At 40.0% G+C, this 26,538-nt stretch overlaps 1 protein-coding gene across 3 annotated transcripts in view; it reads right to left on the reverse strand.

Moving 5' to 3' along the window:
• The window catches only part of TRIP11 (thyroid hormone receptor interactor 11), a 59,039-nt gene that overhangs the window by 16,004 nt on the left and 16,497 nt on the right, over positions 1-26,538 (reverse strand). Inside the window, exons 7-15 of one of the 3 annotated variants that reach the window (XM_089522397.1) lie at positions 24,447-24,788; positions 22,064-22,104; positions 20,858-21,064; positions 14,090-17,110; positions 12,040-12,180; positions 11,761-11,954; positions 7,505-7,668; positions 7,222-7,325; positions 6,775-6,874 (exon numbers count right to left, since the gene is read on the reverse strand). In XM_089522397.1, the coding sequence (XP_089378523.1) occupies positions 6,775-6,874; positions 7,222-7,325; positions 7,505-7,668; positions 11,761-11,954; positions 12,040-12,180; positions 14,090-17,110; positions 20,858-21,064; positions 22,064-22,104; positions 24,447-24,788 (4,314 nt within the window). The remainder of the gene's footprint in view (positions 1-6,774; positions 6,875-7,221; positions 7,326-7,504; positions 7,669-11,760; positions 11,955-12,039; positions 12,181-14,089; positions 17,111-20,857; positions 21,065-22,063; positions 22,105-24,446; positions 24,789-26,538) is intronic. The other 2 variants (XM_089522398.1, XM_089522399.1) reach the window with 2 other exon arrangements.

The following is a 26,538-nucleotide window of genomic DNA, read 5'->3' on the forward strand; positions in this document are numbered from 1 at the left end:
TTCTACTGCCTGCATGCAGGAAGCCTGAAGATGAACATGTGTCTGTTTAGACAAGGGGACAGTTTTCTGTGTGGGACAGGAAGAGGCTGAGTTTGTAGGACCACATGGCATTGTGTCTATATAAGCTCAGGGACTTCCGGTAATTGTTGTGGGTTTGTTGAGAGAGGAGTGGATTGTGAGTTCTGTATAGTAAAAGTCGCGTTGGTTATTTGGTTTGCACTTTGTAAATAAAGATAAGCACTTTCGGGAGCTTGGCTTGTCTGGTCGTTAATCAGCAGAAGCCTGGCAGTGAAAGCTGGATAGTTCCCGGTGTCCTGCATTCCATCATTTCTGGAAGACATCCTTCCGCTATTATCTTCACTGAGGGCTGTGAACACGCTTCCAAGATTCGTCTGATACTCTGCTATACTCTGCCAATGGTTATTGGACCCAGCAGTTGTTGACATCTCTTATGTAAGATCGGGCGGGTATGCCCACTGGAAGAGATCCATCTTAATTGTCCCCCTGAAGGCATCCAAGGAGGTAATAAGACGAATCTCTTCTGGGAGGCTATTCCACAATTTTAGAGCAGCAACATAACAACCAACACCTTGTACTGTGCCCGGAAGCTAATCGGCAGCCAATGAAGAGATTTTAACACAGGTGTTATATGGTCAAACCTGGAAGAACTGGTGACCAATCTGGCTGCCATATTTTGGATCAGTTGAAGCTTCCGAACTTGGCACAAGGGTAGCCCCATGTAGAGTGTGTTACAGAAATCAAGACAAGAGATTACCGGTACATATACCACTGCTTCAAGGTCTTTTTGGTCCAGGTAGGGACACAGTTGGCATATCAACCGAAGCTGATAGTAAACATTCATGGCCATCACATCCACTTGAGATGACAATTGCAAAGACGAGTCCAGGAGTACTCCTAAACTGTGAACGCAATCCTTTAGGGGAAGGGTGACCCCCATCCAGGACCGGTTGATAAATTTCCTTCCCTGGACTTAGGGTTCCCATTGCAAGTACTGTACCTCCGTTTTCTCTGGATTCAGCTTGAGTTTGTTTTCCCTCATCCAGCCCACTACCGACTCAAGACAGCCATCCAGAGGAGAGATCCCATTCTTAGTCACTGCAGCAGTCGGAGACATAGAGGAGCATATTTGGGTGTCATCAGCGTACTGATAACACCACACCCCATATCTCCGGATGGTCTCACCCAGCGGCTTCATGTAAATGTTAAACAGCATTGGGGACAGAATCGCTCCTTGAGGGACACCTGATTTGAGCTCCCTCTTGGCCAAATAGCTGTCCCCAAGCCTCACCATCTGGAATCTGCCTGAGAGGTAGGACCTGAACCACTGCAACACAGTGTCCCCGATATCTAGCTCCCTCAGGCGTTCCAGAAGGATGCCATGGTCAATAGTATTGAAGGCCGCTGAGATGTCCAAGAGCACCAACAGTGTCACACATCCCCTGTCAACACCCAGACAAAGATCATCGACTAAGACGACCATGGCAGTCTCAACTCCATATCCTGCCCTGAAACAGGTTTGAAATGGGTCCAGATAATCGGCTTCCGCCAAGACAGCTTAGAGTTGGAAGGCAACTGCCCTCTCAATCGCCTTGCCCAAGAAAGGTAAAAGGGAGACTGGCCTATAGTTATTTCTCACCAGGGGGTCTAGGGAGAGTTTTTTCAGAAGCAGTTTAACCACTAAAGGATGTGTTAATTATAGATCGCAATAGTATTTTAACTGCATCATCTCCCTGGGTGGTCAACCATGATGGCCAGGGGCCAAGAGGGCGTGTTGTTCTCCTTAGACTACCAAGAAGCTTGTCCACTTCATCGGTATTTACAAATTCAAATTGATCTAGTTTAATATAGTCCACAGAGTCACTGGACATCTCTCTTGTTGTTTCTGTTGTAATGCAGATCAGCTCTAAGAGATTTTATCTGCAAAAAAGTCATTAAATGTATCACAGCAGGCTATAGTTGGTTCCAAAAGAGGGTTCAAGGTGGATGGCTGCTGAGTTAGCTCTTTAACCACCCTGAACAGCTCTGCTGGAAGAGACCTTGCAAACCTGAATGGTCAAAACAAGTTAATTCACTTCCTGGTTAAATGTCTGAAAAACGTTTTTTTTTTTTTTTTTAACAAAACAAGATTTTTGGCTTTGCACAGCTATACATGATTTAACATCTTGCTTGCTGAAATATCCAGTGGCCTTTAGTTCCAAGTGGTACTCCCAGCAACAGCTAATGTTCTTCTAGACCAGTTCTGTAAAGCGATTTACAGAACAGAGGCCCTGATCACGTGGGGAGGGTTGTCCCTGATTCCTGTGGCAAAGAGAGATGGCAAGTCCAACAAACTCCAAGGAAGTTCAACAAATATTATCCATCTTTGTCATGGATAATCCTCTTAGATTCTTATCTGGAGATACTTAAAAAATTGGCAAGCAGCCTGTAGGAGCAGCTTTGCTATGCTGCTCTATTTGTCTTCTGGCCTAAATACCCTAAAGTCACCAGATCCCATCTGATCTTGTAAGCCAAGCAGAGTTAGCCCTGGTTAATACTTGGATGGCAAGCCGCCAATGAATACCAGGCACTGTAGGCAATATTTCAGAGGAATGAACTGAGAAAACCACCTCTTAAGTATTTCCTGCCTAAGAAACAGCATGCAGTTCATGAGGTCACCGTAAGTCAAGAGGTGACTTGAAAGCACATACACAAACATATACATATTTGCTTCCTACCAGAGTAAGGCATGGGCATCAATAAACCTCACTTCCACCTTTGCTAACAAATGACATCATCATTAAATAAATTATCCTGCAGCTTACATAGTGACTTCACTGAATCGTTGACTGGCCAACAAACAATATTTGACCAGTCTGCAAACCCCAGAATTTTGTTTGATTATAATAAACGATGCAAAATCAAAACAAGTTACATGTGCCAAATCCAACAGAGCAATTCTCAAGGTAAAAAGAAGTATGAAAATGTAGCACACTGGAACTTGGCTGCAGAAGGTTGTGTATGCTTTCTACAACATTATCCCATGAAAGTAGACTGCAAACACACAGCTGGAACTTAGGGCAATGTTTATACAATGAAGCCATAACATTACAACTTCTTGTGCAATCAATGCTGCTCTAATCTAGCTAAATTCCTTTTCACTTTAGGCAAATCCCCATATATCTCATTGATCCCAAACACTATTTTCCCATCTGATGATCATGGCAGTACAGAAGCCACTGCTGGAGGAGAAAGGTTAAGTTCTTTATCTTCCTTTGTTTAAGGCAACTCAAATACAGGATGGATCCTTTGACACTTTGTATTTTGTATTACTTATGATTCACTGTAAGCTGCCTTGAGTTGCTTTTGCTAACAAGGAAGCATGATACAACAGTCTAAATAAACATCAAGATCCACACCCCTCTTTAAAAGACAAAGTAAACAGTGGGCCAATAATGCTGAGACTAAATGCAGAAGGCAATTTGGCTTCTTGCATGCTGACTTTTTTTGAAAGCTTTTCAATACTGAATGCTTAGTGAAAAGGCTAAAGTTTCCAAAAAATAAAAAAATAAAAAGGTATGTCATGAACTCTAAGGCAGGTGAGACAAGGCAGGGTTTAGATTAAATCCTTATCTACCTAGTACCTAGTGCAAGCTCCAGCCAACATGTCAGAAGACTTCCTCATAATCCTCATGAACCAATCCTCAACCACACACTCAAGCTATGTGACCATTATGTTGTTGCCTGTCACTCAGAAATATTCAGAAGGCTAAGAAGCTGTAAATACTACCAGTCAGGATCAGGAAGGGCTATATTTGTTTGCAATTCCAATGTGAAAGAAACAATTCCCAATAACATGGAATAATTAAAGGTCAGAATGGAGATACAATAATAGATTTGAATGACAAAAGTTCTATAGGGACTGTCAGTATACTTAGATTGGCTCATGCGGCTGAGAAACTTCACTCTGAAGTGTCCATAAGAGGGGACCGTTAAGATATATCTATGTTATAAATAAAATTCTTATTGAAAGGGCCTTAATTGTGCTTCAATAAAATGTTGAGAGATCATTATTTTCAAAACAGTTTATAAGGTGTAAGAAGGCCTATATAGCCAATCCCTGTATATTTAGTTTCAAGTTCTGTCATAGAACAAGAGCTATTATTCAAAAAATGTTTCTCCTGGCAAATCTTTCTGCTGTCAGGCAGCAGACAGTCAAGATGTGTTAAATAAATTACATTACAACAGTATTTCATCAACACTTTGGAGTGCTTAATCCCACAATAAAAAGGTTAAGTTTTAAGCAAGCACACTATGTAGTATTACATAATAAACAGCAATGTCAGTTGTGATTTCCTCTTTTCCAATTCTATATCCACGGGACATATATGCCTTTTTGTGTAAATTTCTCTTGGTATACATATTTTTATGTATCTATGCTTAATATGTACATTGTGCAAGCAGTTTGCCTACTTTAGTCCTTTTGCACATTATTTTCCACTAATATGCATCTGTGTGCACTTCTGATTCATATATACATTTTAATGCATATTTTTCCAAAATCAGAGAGCAGCAATGCAAATTTAGGCATGTGTGAATATGAAAGGACATATCTTCAGGAATTCCAAATTAAGTATGCTTACATTAAAACATGACCTGACCAAATTTCTCTCCTGTCCAGTCGTATTATTAGACCATTTTGTTCACTCCTTACATGACTGCACCATAACATGTGATTTCCGTGCTTGCTGCTGCATGAGAAAATTTGTAAGAGCAATTCATCTTTGTTTAAATCCAATATTTTTGCATCTAGAACAGGAGCTTTCAAGTACTGGCCCTCTAGATGTTTGAATACTAGCTGAGATATCAAGCTAGTTGTAAGGTAGGTCACAAGAGAAAAGTAAGAAAGCCAGTGAAGTTATGGCAGCTCCTCAGCCTCTCTGTGATGTCCTGCCAGGACTGATTGAAACTTTCCCCTGCATTTTCTTTCATTGGTTCAGGCCATAGTATGTTTAGTGTAGGAAAAGTTCTTTGTATTAGTTGTGGGAGGAGCTGTAGGATTCCCCTGCATTATTTCCAGGTTTGGTTTGCCCTTTCCTAGCATGCTCTGTTGTAGCTGGAAGCTTTTAGTTTGGAGCAGTCTTTGCTGTGAGCAGGCAGAGAGCTGTCTTTTTGGTGGCAAACAGGCCCAGACAGCCGGAAAGGGCATTTCTTACACGTTAGCCATTTTAGTTACCAAGTACTTTAGCCAATTTAGTTACCAGTACCAACTTTAGCCAAATTAGTTACCATCAGCAAGAAAATAGAGGAATTCAGGAGCTGAAAGACCCTGCACCAGCTCCATTGAGTGAGGAGAGCAAACCAACATCAGACCCAGAAAGATGACATCCGGAAGATTGCTGAAACTGTAAAGTATCTTTTGTTTAGAGCTGGGGAGGAGAAAACTCTTTATTTTTGTCCTTTAAATTTCCCCCCTTTTGAACTTTACATTCAGCTTCAGAGCCTTTTTTGGGTAAAGAGTTTGATCTCTCCAGGGTACCGGCGTTGCACACCCAAACCTGCCACCACCTTTAGTTGGGTGTGTCTTCACACTCTCTCTCTCAGACAGGCACACACACACTGCAAATAAACATAAAAATAGAGCAATATACTTTCCACATTATGCACTTTCTGTCATACAGGAAAGGCTACTATTCCACGCTTTTTGCTCCAACAGTGGCTGTTTCTCTTATGAGAAGAACAACTTCCCTTAGTTAAATGATCAATTTAATAACAGGAATAAAAATTCCTAACTTCAGCAATATATTAGGTTAGATACAAACCTGACCTTCTCCAAGTGAAAAGGCACTTCCATTTGTGCAAGATAAGACCCCACTTCCCTCCCTCTTTCTCACACAACCCTCTTGAGTGCCATCCCAAACTACATCAGTAGGCATGGAGGGCATCACTACAAATGAGAGGTGAGAGTTTTCTTGCATGAGTAGAACTCTGGTTTCAATCCAAAGGAGGATAATTAAACCAGCTAAAGGCACAGCTTCTAACATATCTCATATTTTTGGTCACAATTAGTCTAAATTGCCCCCTGGAGAAACAGAAGTGAAATTTTGTGGTTGACATAGACATGACTGAAAACATCAAGCTATCACAATGCTATAACACAGTCATAAGAAATGACTGAAATGTGGTCTGATTATACAACTAAAAAAGAATATCAGTTTCTTAAAGGATGTTGAAATGGTCTTGATTTTATAAGCAACAGAATTTTCATGAATCATCACAAAATATTGGAGAAAGTTGCCTGTTTTAACTACAGAAGTGCTCCTGCTACAATGTAATAAGAGACTATCTAGGCAGGATTGAAAATCCGTGAGGAAAAGCATTTCTCTACTGTCAGCATATTCTCTATTGAGTAGTCACTGAAGCATAACTCAGCAGGACTACAATACTTAAAATATGTCTATTTCTTCCAATGTCAAACTCACAAGAATGTGGATTTATTTTTTTTCCAACTGTTGCTTCACCAGAGAAAAGAGAACATGGAGCATAATAACAAGAATGTATCAGTGTGAGCCAGAATCCTAGAATAGAGCTAAAAGCAGAAATGTTGGTGCAAGCCTTTGGGACTGGGGATAGAGAGACTAATTTTTTGGCAATTATTGCAGAATGTAAAATGGCTTCTAAAAAGAACAGTCACTAATTTGCACAACTTTCTGCATTTATATAGCACTGCATTCATGGTAAACTATTTTTTGCAAAAACTTTAAAGAAGCCTGCTACCTTGTCTTTTAAGCTCCTCAATTTGCTCTTCTTTGAAATCCAGCTGTTCTGTTAGCCTTGATGCAGAATCTAGTGCTGCATTTGCTTCTTCTAACCTTTCCTGTTAAGGTGAGACAGATCATTATAACAACTCTTTTTCACAGTAGCATATCTATCAGCACAGCAAAACACATAAAATTCTCTTCTGTTTTAAGCCATTTGGACTACACATACCCCAAACCTTTTACAGAAGGTTTTTTTTTTTTTTTAAAGAAAAATGGATAGCAAGGTCAGGCATATTCTACTCCCTTTCCAAATCTTTTCCTTTCCTTTGAACTCTTATCTTTCTATTGGGACCATCCAGACTCATTAATGTCCCCTCCTCTGGATCTTTCTGTCACTGCTGTTGCTATTTGCCATACTAATTAAAATAAGAACAGGCTGAAGTCTAGATCCATCTTACCCTACCTGCAATAAAAACGTTTTCTCTTCTAGTTGCTCTGCTTTTTTCTTCCATTCTGCAATCTGCTTTTGGTGTTTTTGTAGCTCCGCTGAATACATGGCTTTCTCTTCTAAAGATAAAATAGGTACACTTAGCATATCCTACTGATGGACTCCCACCATCCCTTTAAATAGTAAATTAAAATTTTAAGAGAGTTACTTATTTGAAGATTTGTCACAAAATTGTGACATTTTAGAAAAACAAGGTTATTATGCCAATCTTCACTTTATGGCTGATGAGTTAACTTACCCCGCTGAAACTGCTCTAGTACCATCTGCAGGTTGGCCAGGGACATAGCATACTGTTTCACTTGGTCTTGTGAAATTGTAAGCTGAAGTACAGTTTCATCTCTGTGTCTAGTTACAAGATCCAGCTGTTCTTGCAAGGATTCCACCTGCATACTGGCTTGATGACTTCAAGTAAAAAAATAAAAATTATGTGTGTGTGTGTGTACACGTGTACATATAGAATCAATCATCCAGTACATTTTAAGGGAAAAAAACCCTCACTTTTGGGTTCTAGATATTTAGCAATTATCATAGAATCATAGAGTTGGAAGAGACCGCACGGGCCATCCAGTCCAACCCCCTGCCATGCAGGAAATCCAAATCAAAGCATCCCCAACAGATGGCCATCTAGCCCCTGCTTAAAGACCTCCAAGGAAGGAGACTCCACTACACTCCGAGGGAGTGTGTTCCACTGTCGAACAGCCCTTACTGTCAGGAAGTTCTTCCTAATGTTGAGGTGGAATCTCTTTTGCTGTAGCTTGCATCCATTGTTCCGGGTCCTGTTCTCTGGAGCAGCAGAAAACAAGCATGCTCCCTCCTCATTATGACATCCTTTCCAATATTTAAACAGGGCTAGCATATCACCTCTTAACCTTCTCTTCTCCAGGCTAAACATCCCCAGCTCCCTGAGTCGTTCCTCATAGGGCAAGGTTTCCAGACCTTTCACCATTTTAGTTGCCCTCCTCTGGACACGCTCCAGTTTCTCAAGGTCCTTTTTGAATTGTGGTGCCCAGAACTGGACACAATATTCCAGGTGGGGCCTGACCAGAGCAGAATACAGTGGCACTATTACTTCTCTTGATCTAGACACTATACTTTTATTGATGCAGCCTAAAATTGCATAAATATCACTTCAACCAAAACATAAACATAAAAACAGTTGCTGCAGATATTATTTTCCAGGAAGGATAGTTTAAACTATTCCCGCGATGGCGAACCTGTGGCACGTGTGCCATGGGTGGCACGCGGTGCGGTTTCGCCAGGTACGGGGGGCGAGGGAGAAGGCGGAACGGGCACGTGCCCGTTCCGCCTCCTCCCTGCCATTTTCGGCAATCGCCGTGGTGCCAAGGGGCCTCCTCCTCCTCCTCCCCGGCTTGGGAGGAAGCCTCGACCTGCTCCCAGGCCGGGAAGGGGCACGGGGGCTGCTTGGCATCGCAGCGATCACCGCGGTGCCAAGGGGCCTCCTCCTCCTCCCGGCTTACCTTGGCTCGCCGGGAAAGGGCTCCATGGGGCCCTTTCCTGGCGAGCGAAGGCCAAGGAAGAGGCGGCTGGGACATGTCCCAGCCGCCTCCTCCTCCTCCCAGCTTGCCTTCGCTCGCCGGGAAAGGGCTCTGCGGAGCCCTTTCCTGGGGAGTGAAGGAAGGGCGAGGGCCCTTTTGCCAGCCTCTGACAGCCCCAGGGGGGACCCTCAGGGGCCGGCAAACGCCGAGGGAGGAGCCAGAGGCTCCCTCCCTCTGAAAAGGGGGTGGAAGCCCCGCCCCTGGAGGGCGGAAGCCCTGCCCTGGCACCCAGCCCCCATCCTGGGGGTAGAAGCCACGCCCCCGGCACGTGACCTTAAAAAGGTTCGCCATCACTGAACTATTCTATTCTCAGTTTTTTGTGGGCTTTTCGGGCTATGTGGCCATGTTCCAGCAGAGTTTCTTTCTCTGAGCCCTGGTGGCGCAGTGGTTAAATGCCTGTACTGCAGCCATTCACTCGAAACCACAAGGTTGCGAGTTCAAGACCAGCAAAAGGGCCCAAGCTTGACTCAGGCTTGCATCCTTCCGAGGTCGCTAAAATGAGTACCCAGATTGTTGGGGGCAAATTAGCTTACTTGCTAATTAGCTTACTTGCTGTTCACCGCTATGATCTTTGGAATAGCGGTATATAAATAAAACAAATTATTATTAATTATAAAAAGCCCACAAAAAACTATGGATGCCGGCCATGAAAGCCTTCGACTTTACATATTCTATTCTCCCCAAGCCACAAACTCCACTTTTAAAAAATGCTAATCAACTTCCTGGCACAGATGTAAAGACAGCTGTTAGAAAAACAATGATTCTATTCAGGAAATAACTCTAGTTATATAAATAAGCATTTGCCTTTCGTTGCAACTTACATAAGGGAGGAAGGCGGAGGACAGATGAACATGACCAGTCTTAGCAGAAATTACAGTGCTTAATCTATGTTACAGTAACATATGAACTACATTATCAGATATTCAGCTGGGATCTAATGACAGAATATACTTCTTCATATGACTCTTTGCATACATGTGCCTGTTTCCCAGCCCATTAGCCATTGGTAGGCTGGCAGGAAAAAGGTTCTTCTGTGCTGCTAAGCAGTGTGGGGATGGCAATTCTGGCTGCAATCGGACTGCTGGAGATGGTAGGCCTAGAATCTCACCTTTCCCAAGAATCCCAAGGGACCCATATGGTGTTGCAGTCATGACATGGGGAGTAGAAGGAAGTTAAATCTTGTGTTCCCTACCATTTCTCATACAGGCAAAATCCTTCTTAGTGGAGAGACAACTGAACCAAGGAAACAGTACATTAATCTGTGAGATGGGGAGGAATTTTTGTGTCTTTGAAGATATACATCGGCAGGAGAGGAATGCAGGTATATCTATCCAGCTGGATGTGTGTATGTGGGGAGAACAGTAGTGAATGTGTGTGACCAAAGCAAAAAAGAGAGCGAGGGAGAGGGAGAAACATATACAGGTCTGTCCCTTGCTTTCAACTTCACCAAATGCATCTAAGGAAGTAGGCTTAAGTTTATGAAATCTCATGCTGCCAACTTCTTTCTTTCAGTTAGTCTCAAATGTGCTACAAGATAATAATAATAATAAATTTTATTTCTATACCGCTTTTCCAGAAGATCAAAGCGGTGTACAGAAAATTTAAAATCAATTACAACACATCATAAATAGATAAAACCAATAACAATATACAAATCTAAAATCTAAGATCTCTCTACATACTACTAATCAGTGTTACAGGTCATTCCAAGTTCTAGTGTTATGGGAAAAGACGCACTCTTTTAACCAGTTCCCCAGATCGTGCATACTTCTTTAAAGGTTTATCATGTCCTTCCTCAGTCACATATTTTTTCTAAATTAAAAACCGAAGACAGGGGCAATTTTATTTGTGAACAGGGAGCACAGTGTCTATACATCTTCTTCCAAACAGAACTGTGATCCTGTTGGCACAGTTCTACACTAACAGAAAGCAGGTGTTCCCTGTATGACTGACTGGAGCGGCCACAATCAAGTCTGTGGTAGCAAGGCACAGTCCCTGGTGGGTTCAAGATGACCCAATGTGACCTTTCATGCCAGAGAAGCTGCCAATCTCTGCTTTACCCTTTCTATATGCTTATTCAGGTGTACAGTACAGTTGAACCTTGCCTTACGCGGGGGATCCGTTTCAGACCCCCCCCCCACGTAAGGCGAATTCCAACTATGCTGGAGCCCCATTCAAGTGAATGGGGCTCGTGCGCGCGGTGGCGTGCGCGTGCCATGGACACGAGCCCCATTCATCCGAACGGGATGCGCCGCCCCTTGAGCCCCACACGCTCCTACACAGCTTGAGCGCATAAGCTCAAGACCACGTATAACACGGGCGCACTGTATAAATGAATGAATGAATGGAACTTTATTTCTATACTGCCGTTCCTACGATCACGGCGGTTTACAACATGTGATGAAATACAAAAATACAAAATACAACACAATAATCCCCCCATGTTAAAACAATACAAAAACAACATTAAAATCCATCATTCATTCCAATAGTTCAAACCAATTAAAAACAATAAAACAATCCAAATACAATCCAAAGCAATCACCCAATGTGAACACAGTGTGCAGGAGAGAATGACAATCAGGGCATGTGGGGGAAGGCTTGGCAAAACAGGTGTCTTAAGATTTTTCTTAAAAGACTTGAGGGAGGGGGCTGAGCGGAGCCCCCCTGATTAAGGTCTAAAATGCTTCTTTCTTTAAGTTGGTAATATTTCTGTCATTTCTTAAAGCACTGTTTAGTTGATTCTATCCATTCAATTTTGTTTAATTTTCTCTTCTCCAATTCTACCCTCTCCCTAGTTTTTAGGCATTATCCTGCTCATAAGCTATTCTGGGCAGGCTGGCATTTTCAAAGTAGATTCAATAAACTTCAACTAACCTTTTTTCCCATAAACTAAGTACTGAAAAGGAGTTTAAGAGTAAAGAAAACAAAGTATTACCTTGCATTTTCTACTTCAGTTGATGAAGACTGCAGCTTTTCCTCCAAAATCTGAACTTTCCTTCTGAGCTTAGATTCCCGATCCTCAGCTGCTAAAGCCTCACGTGTGGAGGTGTCTTCCCTTTCTAAAAGGTGATTGCGTAATCTCTCCAGTTCCTGATTTAGACGCTTCTCTTTATCACGTAAATGCTGCACCTGCATGTCATTGAGAGTATAGTTCTTCAGTTTTTCTTACTTTTGTATCACCTCCAAACTCTTTTATTTAATCGTCATTCCATACCTCATTCTGCAGAGCAGTTGTTTCCATTTGTTTCTGCTTGAGTGCCAACATGACTTGATCTCTCTCATGTTGAAAAGCAACTGCCTTCTCTTGCATAGACTTTGCTTCATTCAACAGTTGGTTTAACTCTCCTGCATTTCCCTTTTACAAACAGAAATAAAGAGAGTTCATGCATTTTTAAAGGTCTAACTTCTCTTACCATAAGAGAAAGCACTGAGTGGTGTCACTGTTGTCATCTCTCACCAAAATGAAATGGCACTACCTTTTCCTCAAAATGTTCATTATCCAAGTTATATGAATCAATCAGTGAGCTGACACATTACATGGAGGAAAATATAGCACAAACATAGCTAAAAACACATGCCAGAATAGTTCCACTTCATCTTTTTCTACATAAAAAAATCTGTGTAGGAAATTAACATGTAAGTTGCATTTCAATTAATTATGTTACATGTACATTTCCACAACATTTCTCAAAGTGGATACAAGACAGCTTATCGTTAATATATGTCTATATGTTAGGATGTACAAGGTTCCCAGATGTAGAAAAGATAAAATGTTACAATTAAACCAAGATTGCAACTCTATATTCAGTGGGCTCTTCTTATCCACAGGTTTGCCATCCACGGATCTGAGCTTCCATGGATAGCAAACCCAGTTGTTTTAAATGGACCCGTGTGCACGTGACGGCACAAGCAGCCACACACACATCACACAGCCATACGAAAGTATGGGACTAGAGCTCCCACATTTTTTGCTATCTATGGCGCGTTACAGACGGGCCCATGAGGCGCCGTCGTTACGCGCGAGGGGCAGCGCTTCCTGACGCGCCTTGCCCCTCACGCGTAACGAGTGTGTCAAAATGGCAGCAACCTATACATATGGGCGCTGGCAATTTGACATCGTGGACGCATAGCATCCGGACGTTGCGCGGCGGAAGTGATGCTGCAAGTGCGCGCCTTGCGCCTTGTGGCACCACTTCCGGGGCACAGAAAGAAGCACTATTATCATTAAACTTCTCACACTCCACGGTTTGGCTGCTGCGGTTCCCGGACGCAGCAACCGGCAGCGGTGCGAGACCACCCGTTTTGGGCTTTCTGTAACGCGCCTATGGGAGGCTCTGAAATGCAAGAAGGGATAACTGTATGTTTACTTAGGAATATGTTCCACTGAGCACAGAAGGACCTATTTCTGATTAAATAAGCAGAGAATTGCACTGTAAGTGAGACATTCACTTGAATTTACATTTTCCTTATTTACAAACTTTGTATTTTAAAATGCGGTGGACCCTTGTTATATGCTGGGGTTTGGTTCCAAGATCCCCCGTGTATAACAAAATCCATGTATGCTCAAGTCCCATTAAATATGACATAGCAAAATGGTGTCCCTTATAAAAATGGAAAATCAAGGTTTGATATTTGAAATTGATACTTTTTTGGAACATTTTCAAACCGTGTATGCTTGAATCCGTGTATAACAAATCTGTGTATAAGAAGGGCCGACTGTACATTAATGCTTTAAAAAATCAGGGGATTTTTGTTCCAGTATAGCTAAACAGAGTTCTGATATTTCTGATTAAGTAAAAAGATAAATAATATCCAATGAAGCTCAGAAATATATATAAAATATATATATAAAATATTTCAACTAAGCTCAAATATATATTTTGACCAAGAAAGTTTACATGGGCCTGAAACAGATGGACTTAAAAAGCCAGCTTCTGCACAGCTTTGGAGGTGTGGTGATTACATGAAGCACACTCCAACCCATGCTGAGGCTGCGCCAGGGCCACATAAGGCTACTCAAAAAGGAACAAATCTTTTCTGTTTCTTTCCATGCAGCAGCAGGCGCCCTCAGGGCTGTGGCATATGGCCGCTACAGGCAATCAGACCGGGATCAGCTTCTGGACACTCTTTCCTGCTTGTCTGTTTCACCCCATAATTCCAAAAATTCTGCATATGTACCAAATAGCTGTACTATGTATTGCATATCATAAGGCACACCCCTTTCCCTCCTGAAACACAAAATAAGAATTCAGTTCATCACACACCTGTTCTCGTTCTTTCAGCATTTTTTCAAATGTGAGAGCTTTCTCCTTCATGGAATATGATTCAAATTCCTTCTCTCTCAACATCATGGAAAACTGCATGTTAGTCTCTTGCAGTGCTCGGAATTCTGTTTCTTTCTCCTGACACCTTGCCACTATTCTATCATTTTCTTCTTTCAACGTACGGAGATCCATTTCCAAAATAACAGTTCTTTCCTTTAGGTTAGTTACACCTTGCTTCAGCAGCTCATTTTCACTCTCTTTATTATTAAGATTTTCACTTAAAGAAACTAACTGATCACTTTTTGATTTTATTAGCAGATCTTTCTCCCTGAGTGATTTCTGCAAAACATCACACTTTTCTTTTAACTGTTTTATTTCCAGGTCAGATTCTTCTTGACACTTCCTCTCCATTTCTGATGATTTAGCCACAGAATCTGACAGTCTCTGATTATTTTCCTGTAGAGTTTGGATAGTTGCATCTTTTTCCTCCAAAGTTTTTGTCATGTGCTCCAGTTCCTCATTTAGTACTTTGGTCTCACTGATAAGCACCTGAGAAGCAGAACTGCTAGGAATGTCTTGTGGCTGTCCACCAGTGGGAGAGATTACTGGCAGAGGTGGTGTTACCATATCAAGCCTACCCAAAATAATATCCCTGGTATTATTAAGCTCTCCTATACTATGCTGGACTTGTGCTAATTCCTGGCTAAATGTTTTCAACTTTTGCTCATTCTGTTCATATCCCTGGATTAAGCCATTATATTTGATCTGCAATTCAGAATTGTTCTCATTGTCGGCTGAAATCTGTGCCTGAAGGTTCTGTAGTTCCACTTGGAGATGAGCAGACTCATGCTGCATATTCTGGACAGTGGTCATTACCTGTTTCTTCCACTCTTCCATTTTCTTCACTTGCTGTTTCAGCTTGTCACGCTCCTGTAAAAGCTCTTCAAACTGATTGCTATTGATGCTGCCTAACTCACTGCCTGCACCTGTGCTGGATGCCTGAAGGACAGTCAATAAAGTTTGGCACTTTTGACTTAAAGCATCAATCTCAATGTCTTTTTCTCTGATAATACGTGACAAGTTTTTAATAGTTTCTCGAGACATATCTTGACTGCTACTTTCAAATTCACTGGCTAATTTTTGGTTTTCTTCCTGCAGTTTCTTTAGGGCTGCTTCCTTAGCTGCTACAATATCCATCATTTTGTGATAATCTGTTTTTAATTGACTGTTCTCCCTTGTCTTCTCACTAAGAACTGCCAGCACTTGCTCTCTTTCCATGGCATAGGCTTGCAATTGCTGCTGAAGGTAAAGGACATCTTGCCTATAAGGTGGAGAGGAGACCCTTGCATGAAGAGCTTGTATCTCTAAGTTTTTCTCTTGAATGATCTGTGTAAGTTTGCCAACCTCATCTTTGGATAACTGATCTATTTGTTTACTCAACGAGACATTTTGTTCATTCAGAAGTTTGATTTCCATTTCTCTCTCCTTGAGCCCTTTTACCAGCCTTTCAATCTCAGCTTTAGATAAATCATGTTTCTCATTTCCATTTTCACCATTAAGTGTTTGCACTTTGGTTCCTTGAAAGAGATCAGATGGGTCTGGCTGAATTACCTTTCTCTGATTGTGTAATTGTTCTATTGTCCTCTGTAGCCTTTTGATTTCTTCATCCTTTTCCAAGCATACTTGCTTGTGTTTGATGTTCATTTGTTCCTGTTGAAATTTGGTTTCCTCAGTCTCCTTTTCATACTCCTGAAGAGACTGCTGAAGCTGGGACATTTTCTGACTCTGATCCTCAAGCATCCTTTTATTCCTTTTTTGCTCTTCTTCAAGATCATTTTTAATTATAGATAACTGAGTTATTTCTGCTTCAAGTTCAGTGATGATATCTAGGGTTTTGGGCTCAGCCAAAGGGGCTGTCCTACTTTGCTGGTCTTTTAGACGCTCAATTTCTTCTTTCAAATGATTGTTCTCTTCTTTCATGGCTGAAAGGCTTTTCTCTTTTTCTTCTAAACTTTGTTTTAAAAGATCAAGTCTTTTGGAATCCTTAACATAAGCTTCATGTTGCTGCTCAAGTTCAGAAGCTCTTGTTTTAAACTTTTCAACAAAGATCTCTTTCTCTTTTATGAGTTCTGTCAACTGTTTCTGACCTGCTAAGCTACTTGTTAACATCTCTTTAGTTTCCTCATGATCAGCTTCCATCTGTTCTATGTTCCTCTTAAGTTCCGCAATCTCAAAGTCTCTCTCTTGATTGAGCTTAACTAAGCGTTCATGGTCAAGCTGCAACACAGTTGTATTCATGTTGCGTGCATTTGACAACTCTTCTATGGTTTGCTCATATTCATGAGCCTGCTCCAACAACTGGCTTTCAGTCTGGTTTAGTTCATTTTCTAATCGACCCTTTTCAGTTTTCAAAGCCTCCAGCATGTTATCTTTTTCAAAAGCAATCTTGTTTTTCTCACTACTAGCTATTTGCAACTGCTGTTTAAGCTCTTCACATGCAACATGAAGCTTTTCTTTTTCTATCTGAAGATCCAAAATAGATTTCTCTAAATCTCTGTTTCTTAGTTTACTTTCTGAAATTTGCTCATTCAACTTTGAAATTACTGTTTCACTTTCTTTGGCTGAATTCTCTTGATAACTGTGAGTAGATTCATGACTGATATTTGTTAATTCACTTTTGAGTACAGAAATTTCTTCTTCTCTTTGTAGCAGATTTTTCTTTAACTCAACCACTTCCTGTTTATTTTTGGAGTTACATTGTTGAGATGCTTTCAGCTGTTCTTTTAACTCTTTTATTTTATTTTCCAAGTGCTGTTTAGTCATATGCAAATCATTAAGTGTAAAAGTACACTGATTCAATTTCTCTTTCTGGCTTTCTTGTTCTTTGAACATTTCGAGCTTATCAGCTTCTAGTTTAGATGACTTTCTTTTTTCAGATTCTATGTCCAGTTTTAGTTTGTTGATAGTATTAGCAGCTTCAGCATTCTGTCTGGATAGCTGTTCTTTTAGCACAATCATATGCTAAAATAAAAGCAAACAATTAACAAAAAACATTAAAAACAAAACAGAAATCCAACTCATTCATGATAAATATGCAATTAAAATTGAAAAGTATTTAAAAGTGAAAACAATTACAGGTTGAGTTTCCTTTATTAAAAATTCCAAAATCCAAAATACTCCACCTTTGTTTTCTGATGGTTCAATGTACACAAACTTTGTTTCATAAGACAAATTAAAAATATTATGTATCAAATTACCATCAGGCTATGTGTATATGACACATAAATGAATTCTGTGTTTAGACGTGAGTCCAAGATATCTCATTAAACATATGCAGATATTTCAAAACCACAGTATCCTTCTGGAACGCCTGAGAGAGTTGGGTATTGGGGGCACTGCTCCAGTGGTTCCGGTCCTACCTCTCAGGAAGATTCCAGATGGTGAGGCTGGAGGACAGCTGCTCTCGTAAAAGAGAGCTTACATCTGGCGCCATTCTATCCCCCATGCTATTTAACATTTACATGAAGCCGCTGGGACAGATCATCCGGAATCATGGAGCACGGTGTTATCAGTACGCTGATGACACCCAGATCTATCTCTCCATGTCTCCGACTGATACAGTGACTAAGGATGGCACCTCTCCTCTGGACGCCTGCCTAGGGTCAGTAATGGGCCGGATGAGGAAAAACAAACTCAAGCTGAATCCAGAGAAAACAGAGGTACTCGTGATAGGTGCTCCAAATCCAGACAGGGAAATTTGTCATCCAGTCCTGGACGGGGTTACACTTCCCCTAAAGGACAAAGTTCGCAGTTTGGGAGTACTCCTGGACCCATCTCTACAGTTATCATCTCAAGTGGATGCAATGGCCAGGAGTGCTTGGTACCAGCTTCGGCTGACACGCCAACTGTGCCCCTGTCTGGATCGAAAGGACCTTGAAACAGTAGTACATGCACTGGTAACCTCTCGTTTGGATTTCTGTAATGCACTCTACATGGGGCTATCTTTGTACCAGGTTCGGAAGCTTCAGTTGGTCCAAAATGCTGCAGCCAGATTGGTCACGGGAACCTCTAGGTCGGAACATATAACACCCGTGTTAAAATCTCTGCACTGGCTGCCAATCTGCTTCCAGGCCCAATACAAAGTGTTGGTTATCACCTTTAAAGCCCTACATGGCTTGGGCCCGAGTTACCTGAGGGAACGCCTCTCCCTACACAATCCACCCCGCACTTTCAGAACAACGGGAAAATTGTTACTCGAACACCCCAAGGTGAGATTGGTAGCAACTCACCAAAGAGCTTATACAGTGGTACCCCGGGATACGAATGCGCCAGGATACGAAATTCCCGGGTTACGAAAAAAAATAATTTAAAAAAACTGTTCCGCGTTACGAAAGTTTTTTCGGGTTACGAAAAAACTTTTGGTGCTTTTCGGCGCGATTTCGCACCAAAAAGCGGCTTTCGCTATTAGCGCCTATGGGCATTTCGGCTAGCGAAAGTTTCCGGGTTACGAAAAGGGCAGCGGAACGAATTAATTTCGTAACCCGGGGGACCACTGTACAGCGATAGCTCCAACTCTTTGGAATGCACTCCCGGAAGAGATTCGTCTTAGCGGTACACTGGAAGCCTTTAAGAAGGCAGTGAAAACCTTCCTCTTCCGGCAAGCATATCCTCCTCATTCTCTCTAGAGAAAGTATTCCCCACTTAGATTAAGATGTTTTTTAAATTTTATAGTCCTGACTGTTTTAATATCCTGTTTTTAAATACTTTTTATCAGATTGTTGTAACTGTTTTTATACTGTAATATGACATGTGTCATATAATTCTATCATATGTGAACTGCTTTGATTTCGAGGAAAAGCGGTATAGAAATAAAAAGTTTATTATTATTTTTATTATATACACATATCCTGATGGTAATTTGATACATAATATTTTTAATTTGTTAAATGGTACAATGCAAACTCAAAATTTAGCTTTTTTTTTAAAAAAAATGAAAGCTGTAACTTTGTCACAGTGACACATATGTTTGTTACATCCCACTTGAATTACTACAATGTGCCCCATATGAAGCTACAATTGAAGAGTGTTTGTAAACTTCAGCTGGCACAAAAACCTGCAGTTAACCAGGGCTGGCTGCAGGGAGCAGACAAGTCTTGTTACTCCATCTCTATGGATTGTTAGTCTGTTTTTGAGGATAATTTGAAGTGCTAGGTTGTGATCTATAAAGCCTTATATGGCCTGTATGCAGGCTATCTGAAGAAATGTATCTTCCCATATAAGTACACCTGAGATCTTAAAGCTTTGTGGGGAGACACATCTCTTGATTCCACCACATTCCCTTTTGTGGGAACATGAGAGGGAATTCTTCATGGTCACATCCAGATCCTGGGACTCCTCTCCTAGAGAGGCTAACCTGGCTCTTTTCATTACCAGCTAAACATCTTTTTAGTCTAGCAGACCTTTGGTAACCAATTGTTTTGTAAGAGAAAGGTTTCTATAAGCATGCGTTAATAATCATTTCTTTTAAGTTAATGTTTTGAATTCCAGAAACACTTTGATATGATTTTAACCATGTTTATATTTTTTTAGCTATGGGTTTTTATTGGCCATTTTTTTTTTGTTATGCAAGTTGGCTTGAGTCCCAGCTTAGAGGAAAAATATAGTAAATGAAATGGGTGTGTCCCCTTGCTACGTCTTAGGGACCTTTACTGATAATAAGATAATTAACAATATGATCCTCATTTTAGGAGACCTAGGAGATTACTGAAGTACAAAGTAATCCTTACACAAAATAGTATAAATAGGTTTTGATGTTTTATGTACATCTGCTTCATAAGAATAGATGCTATAAACTTTCAAGCTAACCATCTTCAATATAAGAAACAAGTAGGTCCTCCTGCTCTTCTTTTGAACTATTACAGGAGGGGTGGACAACTACCTGCACCTTATTGTAAACTTTGCTGCCTAATTTCTGTAGTGTGGTAGAAGCAAAATCATGTACCTTTAAAGCAATGTATGTACTTTGTCTGTATATTGTTTTCCCTCCTCCCTCTATTAAAGTCTTGACATCTTTTGCAATAAGAATAGCCTAACAACTACTGCTCCCTATCTTAGGCTGAACTTTAATTTCTATTTTGATGTATGTGTTTTACTGAAAGAACTGTATGTTTATAATAAAAGTAAAAAAGGATTCAAATAATAATTGTGATTAGTATAATATCAGAATCGAACTCACTAAATGGCTGTTGATGCATCCTTCATTGAATAATATATTAAGTTAATCAGCAACCTAAGACTTTCTATTATTAAACTATGTGCTTATACCACTAGAAAAGTTTAAAATTAATAAAAATACAGCAAGCTGTCTGCATGGCTCTCTGCACTTACTACTCTCAGAACAGACAGCTGGAGAGTACCACATGCTTTTAGAAACCTTTCTCTTACAAAGCAACTGGTTACCAAAGGTGTATCCCTTGGGGTCCTGCCACAATTGCTCAACTCATGGCACACTGCAACTGAGACGGCACTGCAGATGTCATTTCCCAGTGCTCTGATCAAAAGTGCCTCAGAAACATTTTGGTCATGGGTCTGCCAGGCTGCTAAGGGATTTTTGTGAGGTCATATTTGGTTATTCATGACCATTAACACGAATCCTTAGCTGTTATGGTATCATATTTTCAGCTTACAATATCATAATTGTTAAACAGGATGCCAACTCAATATCAAAACATGTAATTCCCTTCCCATTTAGTTAATTGAATATATAACCTGTGTAGCTTCTTGGTTCTGCTTGTCCAGTTCATCTAGTTCTCCTATTAAAGTTTGGTTTTCTTCAATGCTTTCATTAAGTTCATGTTGCTTTCTTTCCAAGTCTTGTCTTAACTGATTTAACACCAAGTTCTGTTCTTCAATGGATATACTTGTACTAGTCTCACCCCTTGGTTGTAAATTTGGCACTTCTTTCTGGAATTCTTCCTTAATAAAGACAGAAAAAAAGACCCTAAATTTAATAAGATAAAATCAATTTGAGTATATTCATAAATAGCAAGCTAGAACTTTTAAAGAAGATCACAAATTAATTATGAAATTGTTAGACTTTCTAAGAACTTGAAGACCATGAAAACTTATGTTACAAAACATTTGTCGTTAAGGTGCCATAAGATTCGCTCTCATTGTTTTTGCTGCAAGAGAAAAACATGAACATCTCTTCCAGGCATCTCCTTGGGAGATAGTATATTTTCACATATTGAAAGTGATGAGAGAAGAAACTGGCCCTGCTGATGACAGAAATTTGGGTTCATAAATATCTTATATACAACAGCAACAAGTGGCAAAGGAGAGTTTACATCTATCATGTTAGCCTTGAGAATCTTTACTTTCTGGGGCCTCCCAGTGACACAAGGAAATTGGAAATGTGAAGGGAAATATTTCTGGTGCAGCAAACAAATGGCCCACTTTAATTACCTGGCCTGCTACAACACAGGTCTGGGTCACTAATATGACAACTGCCAGACAGAAGATAAGAGAATGTGTTGTCATCTTAAGCTGCAACTCTTTGGTCTGAGGAATCCCTAGCTATACTCTAACAGCTTTTTATTTAACATTTCTATCTTTGGCAATCCAGAGGATTATATATGAAAGTCTCTGTGATAGCAAAAACAATTGAGAAACATTAACATATGATAACATTAGAAACACTCAGGATGTGGGGAAAGACTGTTGGCAGTGAGATCATATGGAAATTAAACCGAAAAAGTGTGGACAATGGTCTTTTAAGAATCAGATGGTCTCTTAAATAGGCCCATTTTTACAGTGTTGTAAACATATACCAAAACCATTAACAAGGCCCAGTAGCATATAAATAGCCAGTGCAATTCCCCTGCATGCATGTACATGTTTTCTTGAATTGGTGGACAGATAGCTGATACCATTTCAAGAACATTAGTCCTTCTTTTGCATTAGTAATCTCTTTACCTGATTTAACTTTTTCAGTTGAGTTATTTCATTTTCTGCATCTGTAAAACAATAGATAAATAAACTAATTCCCTTAGAGGAAAATAAATAAAACAAAAGAAACACTAAAGATTGTACTCTTAACCACAAATTCTTGGAAATGACACGTTCAGGTAGAGAAAAGACAGAATAAAAACACATTTTAATTACATTCCTACTAAAAAGCAATACATTTATTTCTGACCACTTTAATGTACAGCACGCCTGCTCCATATGTGGGTGTGCCATACATGGCTTCCAGTTTACGCGGAAGCTGTGCTGTAATACTGTCAATGGCGTGCACAACTGCCGCGTGCACACACCGTGCCGCCACATGCATGAGCCCCATTCATTTTAATAGGGCTTGAGCATAGGCGGAATTTGCCTTACACCGGGGGGGGGGTACGGAACGGATCCCCCACATAAGGCGAGGTTCTACTGTATCTCATTTATGTAGAAGCAACTAAAAAATGAGCTAGGAGCCCAAGTGAATCCAAGTCAATTCATATTACTAACATATTTTTCAGTAACATGGGAGAAGTGGTAAGACATCAGTGGTGTTCAAGAAAACATTTGAATAACAAGCCACTCTTTTTAAATATTCTCAGAAGCAAAACAGAGGCTTATTTCCTTTGGTATTTGTCAACTTCCATCTTCAGGTTGCAGCCTCCTAATCTTGCATACTAGACATCCTTGAGTGGAAATTACTGGAGGATAAAACTCCCTATTGTCCCAAAGCACTTTGTACATAGGCACTTGCCTATTCAAATTTCAAATTATTCCTAAAATACCATATATACTCATCTATAAGTCTAAAAATTTATGCTCAAAATTGACTCCAAAATCCCAGGTTGTCTTATTTACAGGTCACTATGGTAATGTGACAGCAGCTCTTTCAGATTTCCCCATGCGGTGGGAAGATAGTTTCTTTTTCTCTTGAGCCAAGCAGCAAGAGCCTTGATTGATTACTATATATACTCATGTAGATATTTTAGTCAAAAAATTGACCCGAAAAACCTTAGTCGACATATCCCCGGCTCAATGTAAGTACTGTACTTTAACTCTTATTGAAAAAGGAATGCTAGTGAAAGACAAGAGTGTAATCTGTCCTGGAATAACTGACCCCTTCCCCCCCCTTTTGTTTTCTCATCATTCCAGCCTTTAATGTGAGCATAAACAGTTATGCCTACTAGAATTCTGTAAATTCCTTGGCATTATTTCCCTTTATGTCATTCTTTACATCATTTGTTACATGTCCCTAAGTTTTAGCCTTGATTTATTTATAGGTCATACCAAAATCCATAATTCTGGTCCCAAAACCTGACCTCGACTTATACATGAGGCCGACTTATAGGTGAGCATATACGGTAATTGTTTTTAAACAAACAGAGTGAAGGACTAAATGAAAGCTGAAATTATGAAGCAAAAAGGCTCAATTAGTCTCTTTTGCTGCACGCACACATACATACATTGAAGGAGCCTCCAAGTTTTACCCACAACTTATCCACGGGTCATGGCAAAATCCATAATTTTGGCCCCAAAACCTGCCCTCGAGTTATACATGAGGTTGACTTATTAGTCAAGTAGATACAGTAGTCTTTCCTACAAATGTAAAGGTCTGGAAAAAGTGGAATAATTTGGGGAAGTGAAGAGAACTGCTTTTTAAAAAACTTTTTAAAAACTTAAGCCCTTTTTCTTGAAAAAAATTGAAAGAAAATGGAATATTGGATATCTTCTTTTAGAATGATAGATGAAATCCAGATGTTCACGTATTTACACACTCAAAACTATTTCTAAAATCTGTATAAGAGGAAAACTTTTATGTGAGTAGTCACTATAATTTGTGGATTTGGGTTTCCTTTTCTCAAATCATTTTATGGAAACAGGTGCATTATTTCTGCTTCACACTGTAAAGAAGTAGTGCACACAAAATAATTTTCTCTGATGTTTTGTTCTGGTTTTTATGAGTGGGGCAACTGCTTGCTCCTCAAACTGGCAAAACCAAAGAGGTTCCTTATAGCTTGTAGCTCTATTTGTAGAAAAAATAAAATAAAATAAAATTTGTAATTATATTCTGAATAAAACCAACTTTTAATATATGAAAGATGGCAGGTTCATGCCAAACAGTTACATACTGTATGGTGGATTTTCTGTTCCTAAAGAAACATACTGACATTAAATCAGTAAAAATGTGTATGTGTTTAATACTGTGTTTTTCAATTTTCCAAAAACCCTTTTTATAGGGGGAAAACAGGAAAAAGTTACCTCCCTGCAAGACTTTAATATTGCTGAAATTTTTACATCTCTAGTCTTTATATGCTGAAAGGAAATAAAACAAAATACCAAATCCCCTCTGTCTTCATACCAAGGAGGGCTTGTTGTAGCCGGAGCACTTCTGCCTGTAGTGAGTCTGCTGAATTATGAGAAAATGTCTCTTGCTCTTTCAAACCAGATTGTTCTTTGATAATAGATGCTTGGAGCTTACTGAATTCAGATTTTAGTCTTTCATATTCCTGTGTTAGTTGATTTTTCCCCATTTTTACCAATTCAAGTTCTTTCAAGAGAATATTTTTCTCTTCTTCTGCTGAAGATAATTGTTGACTTAAACTTTTCACTTTATCATGCAAGTCCTTCAAGTGTGGCGCTGTAGATTCAGAGAGACTGTTCTGCACATCCTGTTCAGAAGATGATTCAACAGCTCCACCAACTGTAAAGCAGGAGGAAAAATAGCATTTTCTTTACAATTGTCATAGAATCAAAGTACCTGAGAAATTTAGCAGCAATTTTGGAGATGAAAAGAACTGCAAACTAAAAAAAATAGAATTAGTACTGCTGAACTGTACCTCAGGTTTTGTTTGTTTTGCCATTTTTTCGTGTGTATGTGTGTGCACTGCAGTATGAATGGAAAATCCAAGTTCCACAGAAATCTGAGGGTATCTTGGAAAACTTTCATTACTGTGAATTGTTATCCTTGGTAACAATCTACCTGAGCAAAGTGTTGCTAATAAGCTGTAAGACCATGGCTCTCAATAAGTTTAACTATTACATTATGTGGATTGGGAAGCTGAAAGCCAGAAACCAAGAAACAATCTTCTTCCAGCATGTAACATCATGTAAAAACAAACAGGAAGGAAAGTGGTGCATCTAAGCAAGTGAAGGTCTATTCTTTCACTACCACACTTCTGGAGTACCCTCTTCCAAGTCATTTTCAACCTGCTAATAACAGTGATAAGAATGCACAAAGAATTCTCTTTCACATAGGCTGGTATGTTTCTACCCTTCTAGCCACTAAGCTAAATCAAACCAAACTGAACTGATGCTGTAGTCATGAACTAGTCTATGTTCTCACAAATCCTACTTTGGGGCTCACAGAGAATAAAGCAAGCTGAGACTATATGGAGAATCTGAAATAAATTCCATATCTTAACACAGTGGTAGCTTCACTGTGCTATGAAATTTATTGTGCCCTCTTGGGCCAGTCATTCACTCTTATATACCTCACCAAGTTGTTCTGGTGATTAAATCGAAAAGAAGAAAGCCACATACATTTTGAGCTCACTAAGGCAGGTATAATTATAATTAATGACAAGAGATGTGACAGCACTCTTGCTTTTCCTTCACAAAAGTATAATTCAGTGGATTAAGAGTTGACCTTCCCACAAACAGATGGGTTCCTTTTGATGATGGAAGAAATGGTCAACCGCTGAAATCTTCCCACCAGAAGGGATAGGTTAGCTCAGTTCCTCCTTGCTCTTACAGTCTGCAATGCCACCATACAGTTTTGGAGGGTCTTTGAAAAACCCAGAGAAGATACTGGGGGGTCAGATGAGTGGGCATAGGAAACTGCAAGACAGAGGGCAAAATTGGTAAAACAAAAAAACACAAAAGAAACCCAAGCCTGTAACCCACAGGATCACTCAATTAGAATACTTCCATTTCAACTATGGAGTGTGTTAATCTGTAAGTGTATAAAGCAAAACACATTTTTATGCTATATGAACGAGTGTATTATGATTAATCATCAGTTAGGAATGAATGTTCTATGTGGTAACCTGCTAAAGTTGTAAAACAGGAGCTGTGAACAACAGGTTGAGACTAATCCACTGATTCCATGGAGCTTTTTATTTAGGACAGAGCTTTTTGCACTGGGCATTCTCCAGATGCAGTGGACTCAAAAGATCATGTTCCTTGGCCAAGAGCCATGTTGGCTAAAGATGACAGAAGCAGTGGTCAAAACATCAAAGGAGTGCCATGTTGGAAAAGCCTGGTTTAGAATATGAAACTACTTTCAATTAATATTCAGAAGAAATATCCCCCCACCCTCCCAAAAGCTTACACTTTGAATGAAGAGACCTCTGCACAAATTTCCAGTTAGTCCCATAGGTTATTAGGTAATCTGGCTCAGTATTACACATTATTACGAGAATAAAAAGGATTACCTCTATTTAACCTCTCTG

Source organism: Sceloporus occidentalis, unplaced genomic scaffold (assembly GCF_023333645.1).
Source record: "Sceloporus occidentalis isolate IW3139 unplaced genomic scaffold, rSceOcc1.0.p SCAF_4, whole genome shotgun sequence".
In the NCBI taxonomy this organism is placed as follows: Eukaryota; Metazoa; Chordata; class Lepidosauria; order Squamata; family Phrynosomatidae; genus Sceloporus; species Sceloporus occidentalis.